General features: G+C 40.4%; 1 protein-coding gene across 4 annotated transcripts in view; it reads left to right on the plus strand.

Annotated features, from left to right (window-relative positions):
* LOC115799372 (Rho guanine nucleotide exchange factor (GEF) 4) overlaps positions 1-14,091 on the plus strand; it is a 186,080-nt gene that overhangs the window by 64,324 nt on the left and 107,665 nt on the right. For 3 of the 4 annotated variants that reach the window (XM_030756495.1, XM_030756494.1, XM_030756496.1), the window contains exon 1: positions 1-46. This exon is cut by the window's left edge. The exons of the other annotated variant lie outside the window; for it this stretch is intronic. In XM_030756495.1, the coding sequence (XP_030612355.1) occupies positions 1-46 (46 nt within the window). The remainder of the gene's footprint in view (positions 47-14,091) is intronic. 4 annotated transcript variants of the gene reach the window in all.

Here is a 14,091-nt window from a genome sequence, read left to right on the forward strand (position 1 = left end):
GTCCTGTCTCGCTATTGGAGTTTGGAAAGTCTGCACTCGACCACAGGTAAGTTCCTTGCGCATACCCTGCAGGTCTGTGCCAATCTGTTTTTAAGTCAGTAAACTGCAGTGTCATTAGAAAATGTCAAATACAATGCCTCCCTTGAATATACAAGGATGCATACACTGCACTGTATGTGACCACTCATGCACAGCAGACTGACACTGCTATCAGGTTAGTGTGTTATTCAGGATTAGATGCTTTGTGTGAGTGAATGCCACACCAGCTGTTCAGCTGACACCCACTGACAGTGTCGGTGCTATGCTAATATCTTTGGGTGGGCCGATTGTTGGACTCTTCAGTCGTGCATAGAGTGCCAGAAAATGCCAACAGCTTTGTCTCCCACCGTACTCTTTCTCAATGTCTTAAATTTGTGTCCTTGTCTGCTACACATACGGTTATCTACCTCTGTAAATGCTTGTTGCACTCAATGCTGCAGTGAACTCTCTGGGCATGGACTGTGATCACTGGAATTTTCTTTCTAAATCATGGCTGATGACATTTGTAGTAATTTTTTATTGGACATTCACATAAGATGAAAAGGGAAGAATGATTTGCATTAACGAGTCACAGATTAGTGAGGCCTGAACAAACATGTCGGTCTTTTTCTAGTATGCTGTGAGAAATATAGATATTTAGCTAAATCTAATCGTTTTAAATGATCAAGGTTCCAATCTGATGTGTTTGCTGTAACAAGTGAGTCTTTCAAGAATATTTCCCACAATGTTGAATGTTGAAACGTTTTCCAGTGATGATCTCATAATTACTGAAAATGATCAGTATACTTTGAAGTGTGTAAAAATAGCTCTAGAAATGTTCAATACAATAACCCAAAAGTCAGAGATATTACAAATACCAGGACATTTGAGGATCCGGAACAGCAGATGTTAGATGTTTTTGTTTTTTTTACCTGATACATTATTTGTATGATTAACCCTAGAACAATAAAGTTGGGTGATAGTGTTAGAAAACTCATGTTAGTGTTCTAGGATTAATGAAGGTTGATAATATCCTTGTTTGGATCAACATTTAACAGGATATGACATATCCTGTTAGGCATTCAGTGGTGGTGGTTATCGTAATAATAATAACAACAATAATTTGAGATGTATGTCACTTTTTCAAACGCAAAGTTACAAAGTGCTTCACAGTGAAAAAAAATCATTGTACATATCACAACACACAATACATACATGCACAATTTTTCCCTAACATCAGCAGTTTTTGCTCATGGTTGCTAGCTGCAGGCCCAGAGGTGTCATCTTGTCTTATGAATGTGTCTCCATGCTTGTGTCTAGCTTGTGTGTTTATATACATAACATAGTTAAGTCCCTTGGCATTTCATTATTGGTATTTATGCTTTCTACACTACAGCCTTACTTGTCGAGCTATTTTCCCATTTTTGTCATGGCTCTGTGTTCACTGCAGCTGGCCATGAGCTCAGTGCTTTGTACAGCTGTAAAATAAGGGAAAAAAAGGTGTGAGCAGCAAAAGTCTGTGGCCAGGAAACAAATTACCTGCTTATATTGTGGCATTTAGCCAGTCTCTGCCTCTTAAAAAATGGCATCATATTAGCTCTATTGATTCCCATTTGTTGTCATTTCAGTTTTTTTTTTCATTCAGGCTGTGTGTGCATGTGTTGCTCATGTTGACCTAATTCTGTAAACACTGTGTGTGCGTGCGTGCGTGTGTGTGTGAGCCAGAGAGAGATGTGCTTTTTAATTTGAAAAACATCAGTTTATCAAAATTATTGAGGTGCTGGAATAGAAAAACAAAAAACATCTTCATCAGTAATGTCATCTTGCCAACACTTTATATCAGAAAACAACCACATAGGTCAGTTTGGAGGGTTGTGTTAAATAAGATGAATTTTTTTCATGTAGTTTTGAAAACATTAGTTTGGATATAAATGTGCAAGGAGGTTATTGTTTCTTGTAGTCTGTACCATTAGGTAGTAGTCTGCCAGTTTTTTTTTTTTTTTTTTGGCACTTAGGGATGGGATGGTTTGTGAATTGTCTGTTTGTCCAGCATACTGATGGACAGTCTTGACAAATGTCCATATCAAAATTTGTTCTGAATAATTAAGTCCCTCAGTAGATTGCTCATGATGTCTTGATCACCTGATCTCGATTATTGCCACAGACAACCTAATCTTTTAATCCTATTTATTATAAAACAAAATGTGATATTTGTGGACAGGTTTTCAAGGTCACCTTTTGTTTTCAAAGCCTCGGGATGGCATCCTTGGTTTTTGCAGAACATGTGCTGCTGTTGGCTACATCAGAATGTGACCTTCAGCATGTGCATGACCGCTTGGCAGCAGTATGTGAAGCAGCTGGGATGAGAGTTAGAACATGCAAGTTTGAGGTCAGAAAACAGTGGATTTCTCCCTCTGGGAGAAAGGGATAGTTAATGCCCCAAGCAATGATGGGAAAGAAGAACAGGAGCTGAGGGATCATAAAATAAAATAAGATAAATATTTTATGCAGCAGGTAATATTATTATTATTATTATTATTATTATTATTATTATTATTAATAATATATACCAAGCAAAACATTTCAAAATCAACAAAGCAAAACACAATTTAAAATGGCAATAAAATGTTGGACAGATGTGTTGCATTGTAAAGATTTATTACATGGGGTATGTAAGATTTCCTGTATCAGTTTTTGCCCAGAACTCACTGGTGAGATAATATTCTTATCTCGTGCTACTCTTGGTACCACTTTGGGATCCCTTAGGAGGAATGTGACGTATTCTAGAACATGCACTTAAACTGGTAGCAGCAAAGTCTGGTAGCTCTGATCTTTTCTCAGATTTATTTTTGCTGATTTTTGTTTTTTTTGTTTTTTGTTTTTTGCTACTGTTGGATACTTCTGTGGGGAGAAGAGTTTACTCAAGAGAAGAGCTTTTTTTATTGAAATGAAACAAAGAAGAAGAAACCATTCTATTCCAGCTGACATAAAGAGGTGTTTTTGTGGTTACTGGTGCAAAGGTGAAGGCGTTAAAGTGGAGATATAAACCCTTTCTGCTAACTGTCATCATGGGAAATGTCACCCTCTACCCAGGAAAAGTGATGAGCTGGAGATATTGGTGAAAACTCAGAAAGTATACGTCACTGCAGTCTCATGTGTTTTACTGAAACATGGTTGAATAAAAGCATCTCAGTATCTAAAGAGGATCTACGTGGTTTCACCCTCATACAATCAGAAAGAGGTGCTAAATCTAGTGGCAAGAAAAAGGTTGGGGTCTGGGCTTATTTGTGAACCAGAGGTGGTGTAATCCTGCACTGTCAAGGAGAAGATGTGTTGTACTGATATTGAATTATTGGTAGTTGGTGTGTGACTATATTATGTACCAAGAGAATTCAGTCATATCATAACAAAACTTGTTTGCATTCCACCAAAGAAAACAGCCAAAGTTCCATGTGAAGTTCTCCCTGAAGTTCTCTAACTTTTCATAATTTCAGGAGACTTCAATCACGTTTCTCTCTCCTCTCACCTGACTTGATTCACACAATTTGTTGACTGTCCTACCAGAGAAAATAAAACCCTTGTTCTGCTGTATGCCAATGTCAAAGAAGCTTGTAGAGCTACTGTCTTACCACCACAGAAGCCATCCTAAATGACTCTGATCACATCTTCATGGACAAAAAGAACATTAGTACTGGAACACTTCTCTCTCTCTGTTGTAAAACGGAGACATACAGAAAATAATTCGTACACACAGCCATCCAACTTTTCAATTCTCATACAAATAACAGATGAACTATGTCAGATATATGAATCAATTGGTGTTTAGTGAAATTTTATGAGAATAGTTTTCTCACACACAGTGATTCTCTCTGACACAATGATTTGTTAGCTCCTGCCCCAGGAAGTTCATAAATCAAGTGTGTAATGTCCTAAAAATCTGGACTGCTGTGTTTTTTTTTTTTGGTTGTTGTTGTTTGTTTGGTTTTTTTTTGTTTGTTTGTTTGTTTTTTGCCCTTGACAGATAGGAGAGGTAGTGAAGGGGAGTTTGCTTTGATGGAGATTAGAAAAGAAGTGTAATCTGATGTAGAATGGATTGTTGTATCTTTTTCCCCTTTTAGAGGTAGCTATAGTAAATTTAAAATAAAGTCCCTATTTATTACTGGCGAAGGGGACAGAAGGACACTTGTCTCCAGTCTATTGTGTGTCTTTATGACAGATATACACACTTTAAAACATATAGACACTTTGCCCTCGTGTGTTCAGTACAGAATTTGGACTGTCATGTCCTGTGGTATATAAATCCTCAGTGGACATTTGCCACCAGATAATGTATATACTTCTGTTGAGGTTTATAATTATCAAACTTCTTTTCTGGAAAGCTTTACAAGTATTGTTGTTTAGTTAGTAGTCCTAATTTATTTATTTTTGGGTACAAAAAATATAACATGGTTTGCTGTTTGTCAAAAGTTTGAATTAGTGTGTTATTTATTTGTTTATTTTATTTTTCAAGTGTATGGTTAAAAATTTTACATACCTTCTACAAGTGTGTGTTTACATTTATAAATGCTTAGCTAGACAGAGTAATATAATCAAAAAAATCTTAATATTGTATTTTATATTAGAAATGGATTACAGCATTTGTGAGATCCAGCACTGATGTGTTAGTTAATTTAGTCTTATTTATTTTGAGCCAGTTCTCAAAAGTCATCCCAAGAGGTTTTATATCATAAGGTAAAGATCCTACAATATTATAAAGAAAACCCCAGCAATCATAAGATACTCTCTGGACAAGCTCTTTTTGTGGTGGGGAGGAAGAACTCCTTTTAAACAGGAAGAGACGTCTAACAGAATCAGTCTTAGGGCCTCCATCTGCTACAGTCAGTTGGGAGTGGGGTGGGGGGTGAGGGTGAGGGGAGCATACAGAGACCAAGGACAATAAACAGGACCAAAAACAACAACAAAAAAAGAATACAGGCGAGAGTAGATAAAAGGTAATGACATGCAGCAGCAGCATATATATGAGGATAGTGCTGTTAAAAAAAGCAAGCAATTTTTAACATAGCTTTTCCAAACATGAGCATTTTATGTTGCACTCAGAAACAAAAATTATTTCACAGAAAACAAAAACTACCAAGGGCAAAATTATGAGCCCCCCGATTGCTAGTGTATCCTTTTTGCTGGATAATGTTAGGGATTATTTTTTACTCAATGAGTAAAATGACCAATGTTAAAAGTAAACTCCAGTAAGTTTATTAATAAACAGTGGATCAACCAAATAATAAGCATTTAAATAATACATTAGACAGTCTGGCACTTTCTTTCTGTTGCTCTCTAACTTCTCAGTCTCAGTGCATCTTATTTTGGAGGTTCAGCCACAGTACTGAACATGTTCTCTCATTAATCTGGACAAGATTGCTCTGTATTGATTAAATTAAAACATCAGGAGAGAAGATGTGCTTTTTGGCTTTATTGCTGATGAGAGGAATCTGGGTCATGAAAAACCAGCTTGGACAAGACCAAATGACAAAGGCCAACTCACAGCACCCAGACTCTGTTTACATGTAGATAGTGGCAGTATAAAATTGTTAGGTTTAGCTTAGAGCAGTGCTCTTCTGGGGAGGGTGCCACAGGCAGCTGCTGAGAAGGCATGTCTTTCCCTCATCAAGGTTTGCTCACATTTACATGTAATTTACATTTACATGTAATTTCTTCTGATTCTTTAATAGATTAATTAAAAAATTAAAAAATGATAACATTTAAAGTGTTTCACAAACAAATCGCGTGACCTGTCAATAACAGCCTGCAGTCATCTTCTTTTTACATCTCCTCAGCAACCCCAGTGCATTCTTCATTGGCAAATCTCTCAAGCTGCTCCAGATTTGATGATCTTCTGGCATGGAGGTCTTCAGTTAACCCCACAGATTTTCAGTGGGATTCAATCATTATGCAGGTCCGGCAATAATATTCACTTTGGTCTTCTGAGGTCGTTCTTCACCAGGAGCAACGTATGTTTTGGGTCGTTTGTTATGTTAGAAGACAAAACTGGGTCTGTTATGTTAGACAGACCCAGTTTTGTTGCTGAATGCTTGAGCTGTTATGACAGTCAAGACGGCAGCAATGGCATAGTTTTAAGATGGCGCTGGTGAGGTCAGCAGCCATCGTACCTGCTCCGACAATTTGTTTGTATATATTAGTTTTCGCCAGCTCTGTGTCATATCACATATGACATACGGACTCTTTGGAACATCTGACTGTTCTCTGGCTGTATTCTGAGACCTTTTTCTCTCGACCCGGCTTGGCCCCAGGACATCCTGTGCCAGTGGGCCAGCTCAGACAAAGGAGGGTGTGGGGCCCCCAGGTCACGCACAAGGCCCTGAGCGAAAAGAGCCGGCGTAAGAGAGAGGCTGAGATGTAGAGCACACCTAACGCCTCTGCCAAGCATCCTGCTGGCTAATGTCCAGTCATTGGATAACAAGCTGGGCAAACCTAGGGTTCCTGAGTTCCTTACAGGATACAGACATACGGGACTGTAGCATCATTTGTCTCATGGAAACATGGCTGACCCCCCCCTCATACTGGACCACAGCCAGCGGAGTTCTTCAGAGTTCATCACATGGACAGAATGAGCAAGTCTGGGAAATCAAGAGGAGGAGGTGTGTGCCTAATGATTAATACCTGGTGTGACAATTAGAATGTTGAAACAATCCTGTTCACCTAACCTGAAGCACCTAACCCTGAAATGTTGCCCCCACTACCTGCCCTGCGAGTTCACTTCAGTCATCTTCAGCGCTGTCCATATCCCACCCCAGGCAGACATGGATACTGCATTATCCAGGCTACCTGAGGCCATTTCCACCTATCAGGCTAACCAGCATGATGCGGGTCTCATCATAGCCAGGGACTTTAACAATGCAAACTTGAAAAAAGGTCATACCGGAGTTTACTCAGCACATTGACTGCCCCACCAGAGGAGAGAGGACTCTAGACCACTGCTACTCTCCATTCAAAGAAGGCTACAAAGCAAAGCCTCTTCCCCCCATTGGTTAGTCTGATCATACCTCTGTCCTTCTCATGCCGAAATACAAACAAAGGCTCAGGCAGGAACCCCCTACTGTGAGAGAGGTGATACGTGCTGCTTTCCACTGCCGAGGAGCCGGTGCTCGTGCCAGTACTGGTGCTGGTTTCAATGAACCGGCGAAACACTTAAGAACGGGCCCGCGTTTCCACCACATTTCTATGAACTGCTCCTTTTATGTATGAGTGTGGGCGGGTCCTCGTCTGGAAACGGAAGCCGAAGCGCACAAACGTGGGAGAACACGCTCCCCTTTCTTGTGCTGCAAATACGTTTTACGGTCCAAACCAAACTACTGCAGCATCTGTGTGCAGCATAGAGGTAAACACAGACAGCGATTAGAGCAAGACGACAAGTACGCACTTTGTGTCCTTTTATCTGTGATATGAACTGATACAAAGCAGCAAGTTCAGCCTTCGAGCCCAACATAATTCACAGCTGTGAAAATCGCTTCGCTTTTCTCATGTAATACACATGTATTATGGTTGAAAACCTGATGTTGAGATGGCAGAGTCACGTCCTTCTGCCGCTTTCGTCATGCGTTCTTGGTTCGAGACAACCTAGTTTGCGGGGCTGGAGTTGAACCCGTTTTTCAGCCGAGCACCGTGTGCTTCCACGGTGGAAAACCCGCCTAACGGTTCAAATAAAGGCACCGGCTCTGGAACCCTGTCAGTGGGAAAGAGGCTATGGTGGACTGACCAAACAGAGACTGACTGACTGGGACATGTTTTGCAGCAGCGCAGGCAGAGACATTGAGGAGTTTATGAAAACGGTTGTGGGATTTATTGGGAAAGTTGATGATGACACTTCACTTAGGAAGACCATCAGGACTTTTCCCAACCAGAAGCCATGGGAGGATAAATCGGTCATGCACCGCTGCCTACAACTCTGGGCTTGCTTCTTGAAACATGGAGGACTGCAAGGCTGCCTCATACAATGTCCACAGAGCGGTGAAAAAAGCTAAACATCGCTACGGCCGCAGACTGGAACAACTGCCTGTTTCAGGCAGGAGCACTTTTCCAAGATGGAGCCAATGTGTACAGCGGGCTATCTATCGCTCAATGTCAAGTTGCTACTGGTGTATGATCGTCCAACACTTCTGGAGCTTTGTCGGTTTGCTGTAAAACTTGGGCAGGACCACCACAAAGGACGTGATCCTTTTCCCATGCCTTTTCTCTACTGACCTCCAGGCCCAGCTCACTGAAGGAAGCATCGCAGAAGTCGGGGTAAATGCGGTGGATGGTTGGTGAAGTTAAAGCTCTGTTTGGACTGCTCTTCCAGTGCTTTCCTAGCCCAAAATAAACCGGCTCCTCATCTTTTTGTTTCGTGGTGCTCCCTGTTCCCTGTCAACTCCTGGTTGGTACCTGTTGTTGGCCCGGATCAGACTATTCCACCTCTGCACTCCTGCCCACTACACCTGCGCTGATGAGGAGTGAACTTCTAGAATTTATGGCCTTTGGCGAGCACTTCCCTCGCTACTGCGGTTTTGGATCTGGATGCCATCAGGAAGGAATTCTGTAACGAACAAACTTTTATCATAAAGGATTTCTTTCCCATGGACTGGATTTCCTCTGCGTGACTGAAACCTGGATCTCTCCTGGTGAGTCCAGTGCCTTTTCTGAACTGCTGCCCCCTGACTGCTTGTACTTCAATTCTCCATGGTCCTCGGGCCGTGGTGGAGACATAGCAACTGTTTTCAAATCAGTCTTTGACTGTAAGCAGTTGTCTTCTCCATTTTCATGCTTCAGCTTTGAATTGATTTTTTTCGAGTTGGGCCACTCTCCTGCGCTGTTCTGCGCATGGTTTACTGTCCACCGAAGTATAATAGAGACTTTTTAAGTGACTTCTCTGATCTCTTGGCTGAAATCATGCCGAGATTTGACCAAGTTTTAATGGTGGGGGATTTTAATATTCATGTTTGTTGTCCCGAGAAACATCCGGTGAAGGATTATTTAGATTTAGTGGACTCAATCTAATTCAGTCTGTAAATGGTCCCACTCGGGAACATGGGCACACATTGAATGTTGTTTTATCTTTTGGTTTATCTGTTTTTAATTTGCAATGATGCAGTGTTCTCAGATCATATGCCTGTTTTATTTGATTTTGTTCTTCTCTGTCAACCTGCTAAAAAAATGCGCTCCTGTACGGCGCTTCCTTGCTTTTAAACCTTCCTCCACCGTTCATTTCTCCACTGCTTTTGCCCATGAAGTGATTGCAAACCCAGTACTGAGGAGCTGACCCTTCAGTTTAATTCTATTTGCCAAACTGGCCTGGACTCTGTAGCTCCATTAAAAACCAGGCAAGTAAAGCCCAGATCGGAGCCATGGTTAAATGAATATACCCGTGCCATTAGACAGGAGTGCAGGAAAGCTGAACAGAGGTGGAAAAAGGACAGGTTGTAGGTTTATTTTGAAATGGTGAACTAAATGTTCATGAACCTGTTGAAGGAATTTAAATAATAAGAGTGTGTGCTGCTTAAGCCTTTAGGTTTTTGCGTGTTCATTTGTCGAACAGGAATGACACAAAACAACGGAATAAGGAGTCCAACTATTAAATTTAATCAAGCCATTTCAAACAGTTTACAGATTAATCTGGACCAGACTGCATGCCATGCCCGTGTGAGATGGCACAAAGTACTGGCACATTCTAATTCAGCTTACAGTTTCATATAGTCACAGCTTATCTATCTTGGTTACATCATTATACAAACCAGAATGTGGAAAACAGAGAATTTCAACAACAGGATGACCTCGAAGTCTCCATTTCTATCATTGTGTAGTCTCCATCAGTGTGGTTCATTGTACAGTCAGAACACAAAGTTCATGATGACACGGAACATTATAAGCTTCTGTATTTTTAATCAGTTATGTTTATCTTCCAATCAAAAACAAATTTCTCAGGCAAGTTAATGTACGTAAGATATATATGTGGCATATACCATGAATATTCCTTCACTGTCCATTTGGAAGCTTCCAGTGAAATTTGTGATCGATTCCTTCACTTCTTCTTAGAGAAGGTTGCGACCACTAAGGCCCTCATTTCACCACCTTTTCATGATCCATCTACAGTGTATCACAAAAGTGAGTACACCGCTCACATTCCTACAGATATTTAAGTATATCTTTTCATGGGAAATGAAATCTGCATCTCCATAAAGTTGGTCAGCAGCAGGAAGCATGAAGTGCTCTAAAATTTCCTGGTAGACGGCTGTGTTGACCTTGGACCTGAGAAAACACAGTGGACCAACACCAGCAGATGACATGGCATCCCAAACCATCACTGACTGTGGAAACTTTACACTGGACCTCAAGCAACGTGGATTCTGTGCCTCTCCTCTCTTCCTCCAGACTCTGGGACCTTGATTTCCAAAGGAAAATTGTAAATTGTAAAATTTACTTTGATCAGAGAACATAACTTTGGAGCACTCTGCAGCAGTCCAGTCCTTTTTGTCTTTAGCCCAGGCGAGATGCTCCTGACGTCGTCTCTTGTTCAAGAGTGGCTTGCCACAAGAACTGTGACAGCTGAAACCCATGTCTGCATATGTCTGTGTGTGGTGGTTATTGAAGCACTGACTCCAGCTGCAGTGCACTCTGTTAATCTCCCCCACACTTTTGAATGGGTTTTGTTCCACATTCCTCTCCAGGGTGCGTTTATCCCTATTGCTTGTACACCTTTTTCTACCCCATCTTTTCCTTCCCTTCACCTCTCTATCAATGTGCTTGGACACAGAGCTCTGTGAACAGCCAGCCTCTTTAGCAATGACCTTTTGTGTCTCGCCCTCCTTGTGCACAGTGTCAGTGGTTGTCTTTTGGACAACTGTCAAGTCAGCAGTCTTCCCCATGATTGTGTAGCCTAGAGAACTAGACTGAGAGACCATTTAAAGGTCTTTGCAGGTGTTTTGAGTTAAATAGGTGATTAGAGTGTGGTACCAGGTGTCTTCAATATTGAGATACTGAATTAGGGGTTTTCATTAGTTGTCAGTTATAATCATCAAAATGAAAAGAAATAAACACTTGAAATTTAACAGTCTGTGTGTAATGAATAAAATATACAAGTTTTACTTTTTGAACGGAATTACTGAAATAAATCAACTTTTTCATGATATTCTAATTTTATGACGAGCACCTCTATACTGCAGTTTTAAGATTTCCATTCACTTAAACCAAGGGGCCTCCATCAAACCAGAGACAAAGCCCTGACTTTCACCTTACTTTTCATCCTTGGTTGGAGGTCATTCTCATCCATTTACCATCATACAGCATGGCACTTCTCTCATCAGTGTAGCAATGATGCATTCTGTTCCCCACAGGGCATCATGATGCCTAACCCCAAACCACCATTGTTTGTTTTACTTCTTCATCTTGTACTCTGTGCTGTGATGACTTAATAACCATAACATTTGAAAACAACAGCACAAAGGTCGTGTGTAAACAAGTCTTTGACTTTCCTATGCTTAATTTTTTCCTCGGTGTGGGCCTGTGAATTAAAATAATGCCAGCTGGCAACTGTGTGGCACACTGTGGCATCCAAACACACACTGGGAACTGTCCTCGTCTGTGCAGCAAGAAAAAGTGAGGGGAGGAGGGAAGGATGTCTAAAAGCATCCATCACAAAAATGGGAGGCATGGGGCTCTCTGAGAAATAGGCCATCATGAAACAGCCATTTAGCCTGCGGTGTCTTTGTGCACACTACCTATGTTGAAATTGCTTATCTTAGAGAAGAACGAGAGGATGAAAGATTTTATATATATATATATATATATATATATATATATATATATATATATATATATATATATATATATAAATAAAAATAAAAAATATAGTGGCTTGCAAAAGTCACATTACAACCACAAACATAAATATATTTCACTGGAATTTAATGTGAAAAGACCAACACAAAGTGGTGTACAATTGTGAAGTGGAATGAAAATCATACATGATTCTCACAAATAAAAAAACTGAAAAGTGCGGTGTGCAAAAGTATTCAGCCCCCCTGAGTCAATACTTTGTGGAACCACCTTTTGCTGCAATTACAGCTGCAAGTCTTTTAGGGTATGTCTCCACCAGCTTTGCACATCTAGTGACTGAAATTTTTGCCCATTCTTCTTTGCAAAACAGCTCAAGCTCAGTCAGATTAGATGGGGAGCGTTTGTGAACAGCAGTTTTCAGATCTTGCCACAAATTCTCGATTGGGTTTAGGTCTGGACTTTGACTCGGCCATTCTAACACATGAATAGGTTTGGTTTTAAACCATTCCATTGTAGCCCTGGCTTTATGTTTAGGGTCGTTGTCCTGCTGGAAGGTGAACCTCTGCCCCAGTCTCAAGTCTTTTGCAGACTCCAACAGGTTTTCTTCCAAGATCGCCCTGTATTTGGCTCCATCCATCTTCCCATCAACTCTGACCAACTTCTCTGTCCCTGCTGAAGAGAAGCAGCCCCAGCACGTGATGCTGCCACCACCATATTTGACAGTGGGGATGGTGTGTTCAGAGTGATGTGTAGTGTTAATTCTCCGCCACACATAGCATTTTGCATTTTGGCCAAAAAGTTCAATTTTGGTATCATCTGACCAAAGCATCTTGTTCCACATGTTTGCTGTGTCCCCAACATGGCTTTTGGCAAACTGCAAACGGGACTTTTTATGGTTTTCTTTTAACAATGGCTTTCTTCTTGCCACTCTTCCATAAAGACCACATTTGTGCAGTGCACGACTAATAGTTGTCCTGTGGACAGATTCCCCCACCTGAGCTGTGGATCTCTGCATTTGGTCCAGAGTCACCATGGGCCTCTTGGCTGCATCTCTGATCAGTGCTCTCCTTGTTCGGCCTGTAAGTTTAGGTGGACGGCCTTGTCTTGGTAGGTTTACAGTTGTGCCATACTCTTTCCATTCCATGGATAATGGATTGAACAGTGCTCCGTGAGATGTTCAAAGCTTGGGAAATCTTCTTATAGCCCAAGCCTGCTTTAAACTTCTCCAAACTTATTCCTGACCTGTCTGCTGTGTTCTTTGGACTTCATGATGCTGTTTACTCCCCAATATTCTCTTAACCAACCTCTGAGGCCATCACGGAGCAGCTGTATTTGTATTGAGATTAGATGACACACAGGTGGACTCTTTTTAGTCATTAGCAGTCATCAGACAACTTCTGAATGCAATTGGTTGCACTCAGAGAAAAGGGGGCTGAATACTTTTGCACACCACACTTTTCAGTTTTTTATTTTCAGTGAAATATATTTGTTTGTGGTTGTAATGTGACAAAATATGGAAAAGTTCAAGGGGTGAACTTTTTTTGAAGACTTTTGTAAGCCATTTATGTGTGTGTGTGTGTGTGTGTGTGTGTGTGTGTGTGTATGTATGTGTGTATGTATGTATATTTTTATATATTTTTATATATTTTTTATATATATATATATATATATATATATATATATATAATTTCAAGTATTTTTTTCTTTCCTTTTTCCCTTTTGCCCCCCCCCCTTTTTTTTCTCTCTCTTTTTCATCCCTCTTTTCCATCCCTTTCCTTATTGCCTGTCAGGCCTGGCATAAATAACTAAATAAAAAATAAAAATGCAAACATTAACAAGAATAGCCTATAGAAAACTTATAGAGCTGTTCTTGTAAAAGCAAATATGTTTGGTAGATCAGTGCATTCGGATCATCATTCCATGTGCGAAAATTGCCATACATGACAGGCTTTAAAAAAAAAAAAAAAAAAGATTTTAGTCAAAAACAACGCAAGGATTGTATAAAAATCATCAGCTTACTGAAACAGGTCATATTCAGTGTCTGCCTTTTCATTTTACACTTTTTGAAATGTAATAGTGTTGCATGTCTTGGTCTAGGACAGGGGTCACCAACCTTTTTGAAACTGAGAGCTACTTCATGGGTACTGAGTCATACAAAGGGCACCAGTTTGACACGCTCTTCTGAAATAACAAATTTACTCAGTTTGCCTTTAGTTATACATTATCAATAATGATTAATGATACTCATCT

This window comes from Archocentrus centrarchus, chromosome 20 (assembly GCF_007364275.1).
Source record: "Archocentrus centrarchus isolate MPI-CPG fArcCen1 chromosome 20, fArcCen1, whole genome shotgun sequence".
In the NCBI taxonomy this organism is placed as follows: domain Eukaryota; kingdom Metazoa; phylum Chordata; class Actinopteri; order Cichliformes; family Cichlidae; genus Archocentrus; species Archocentrus centrarchus.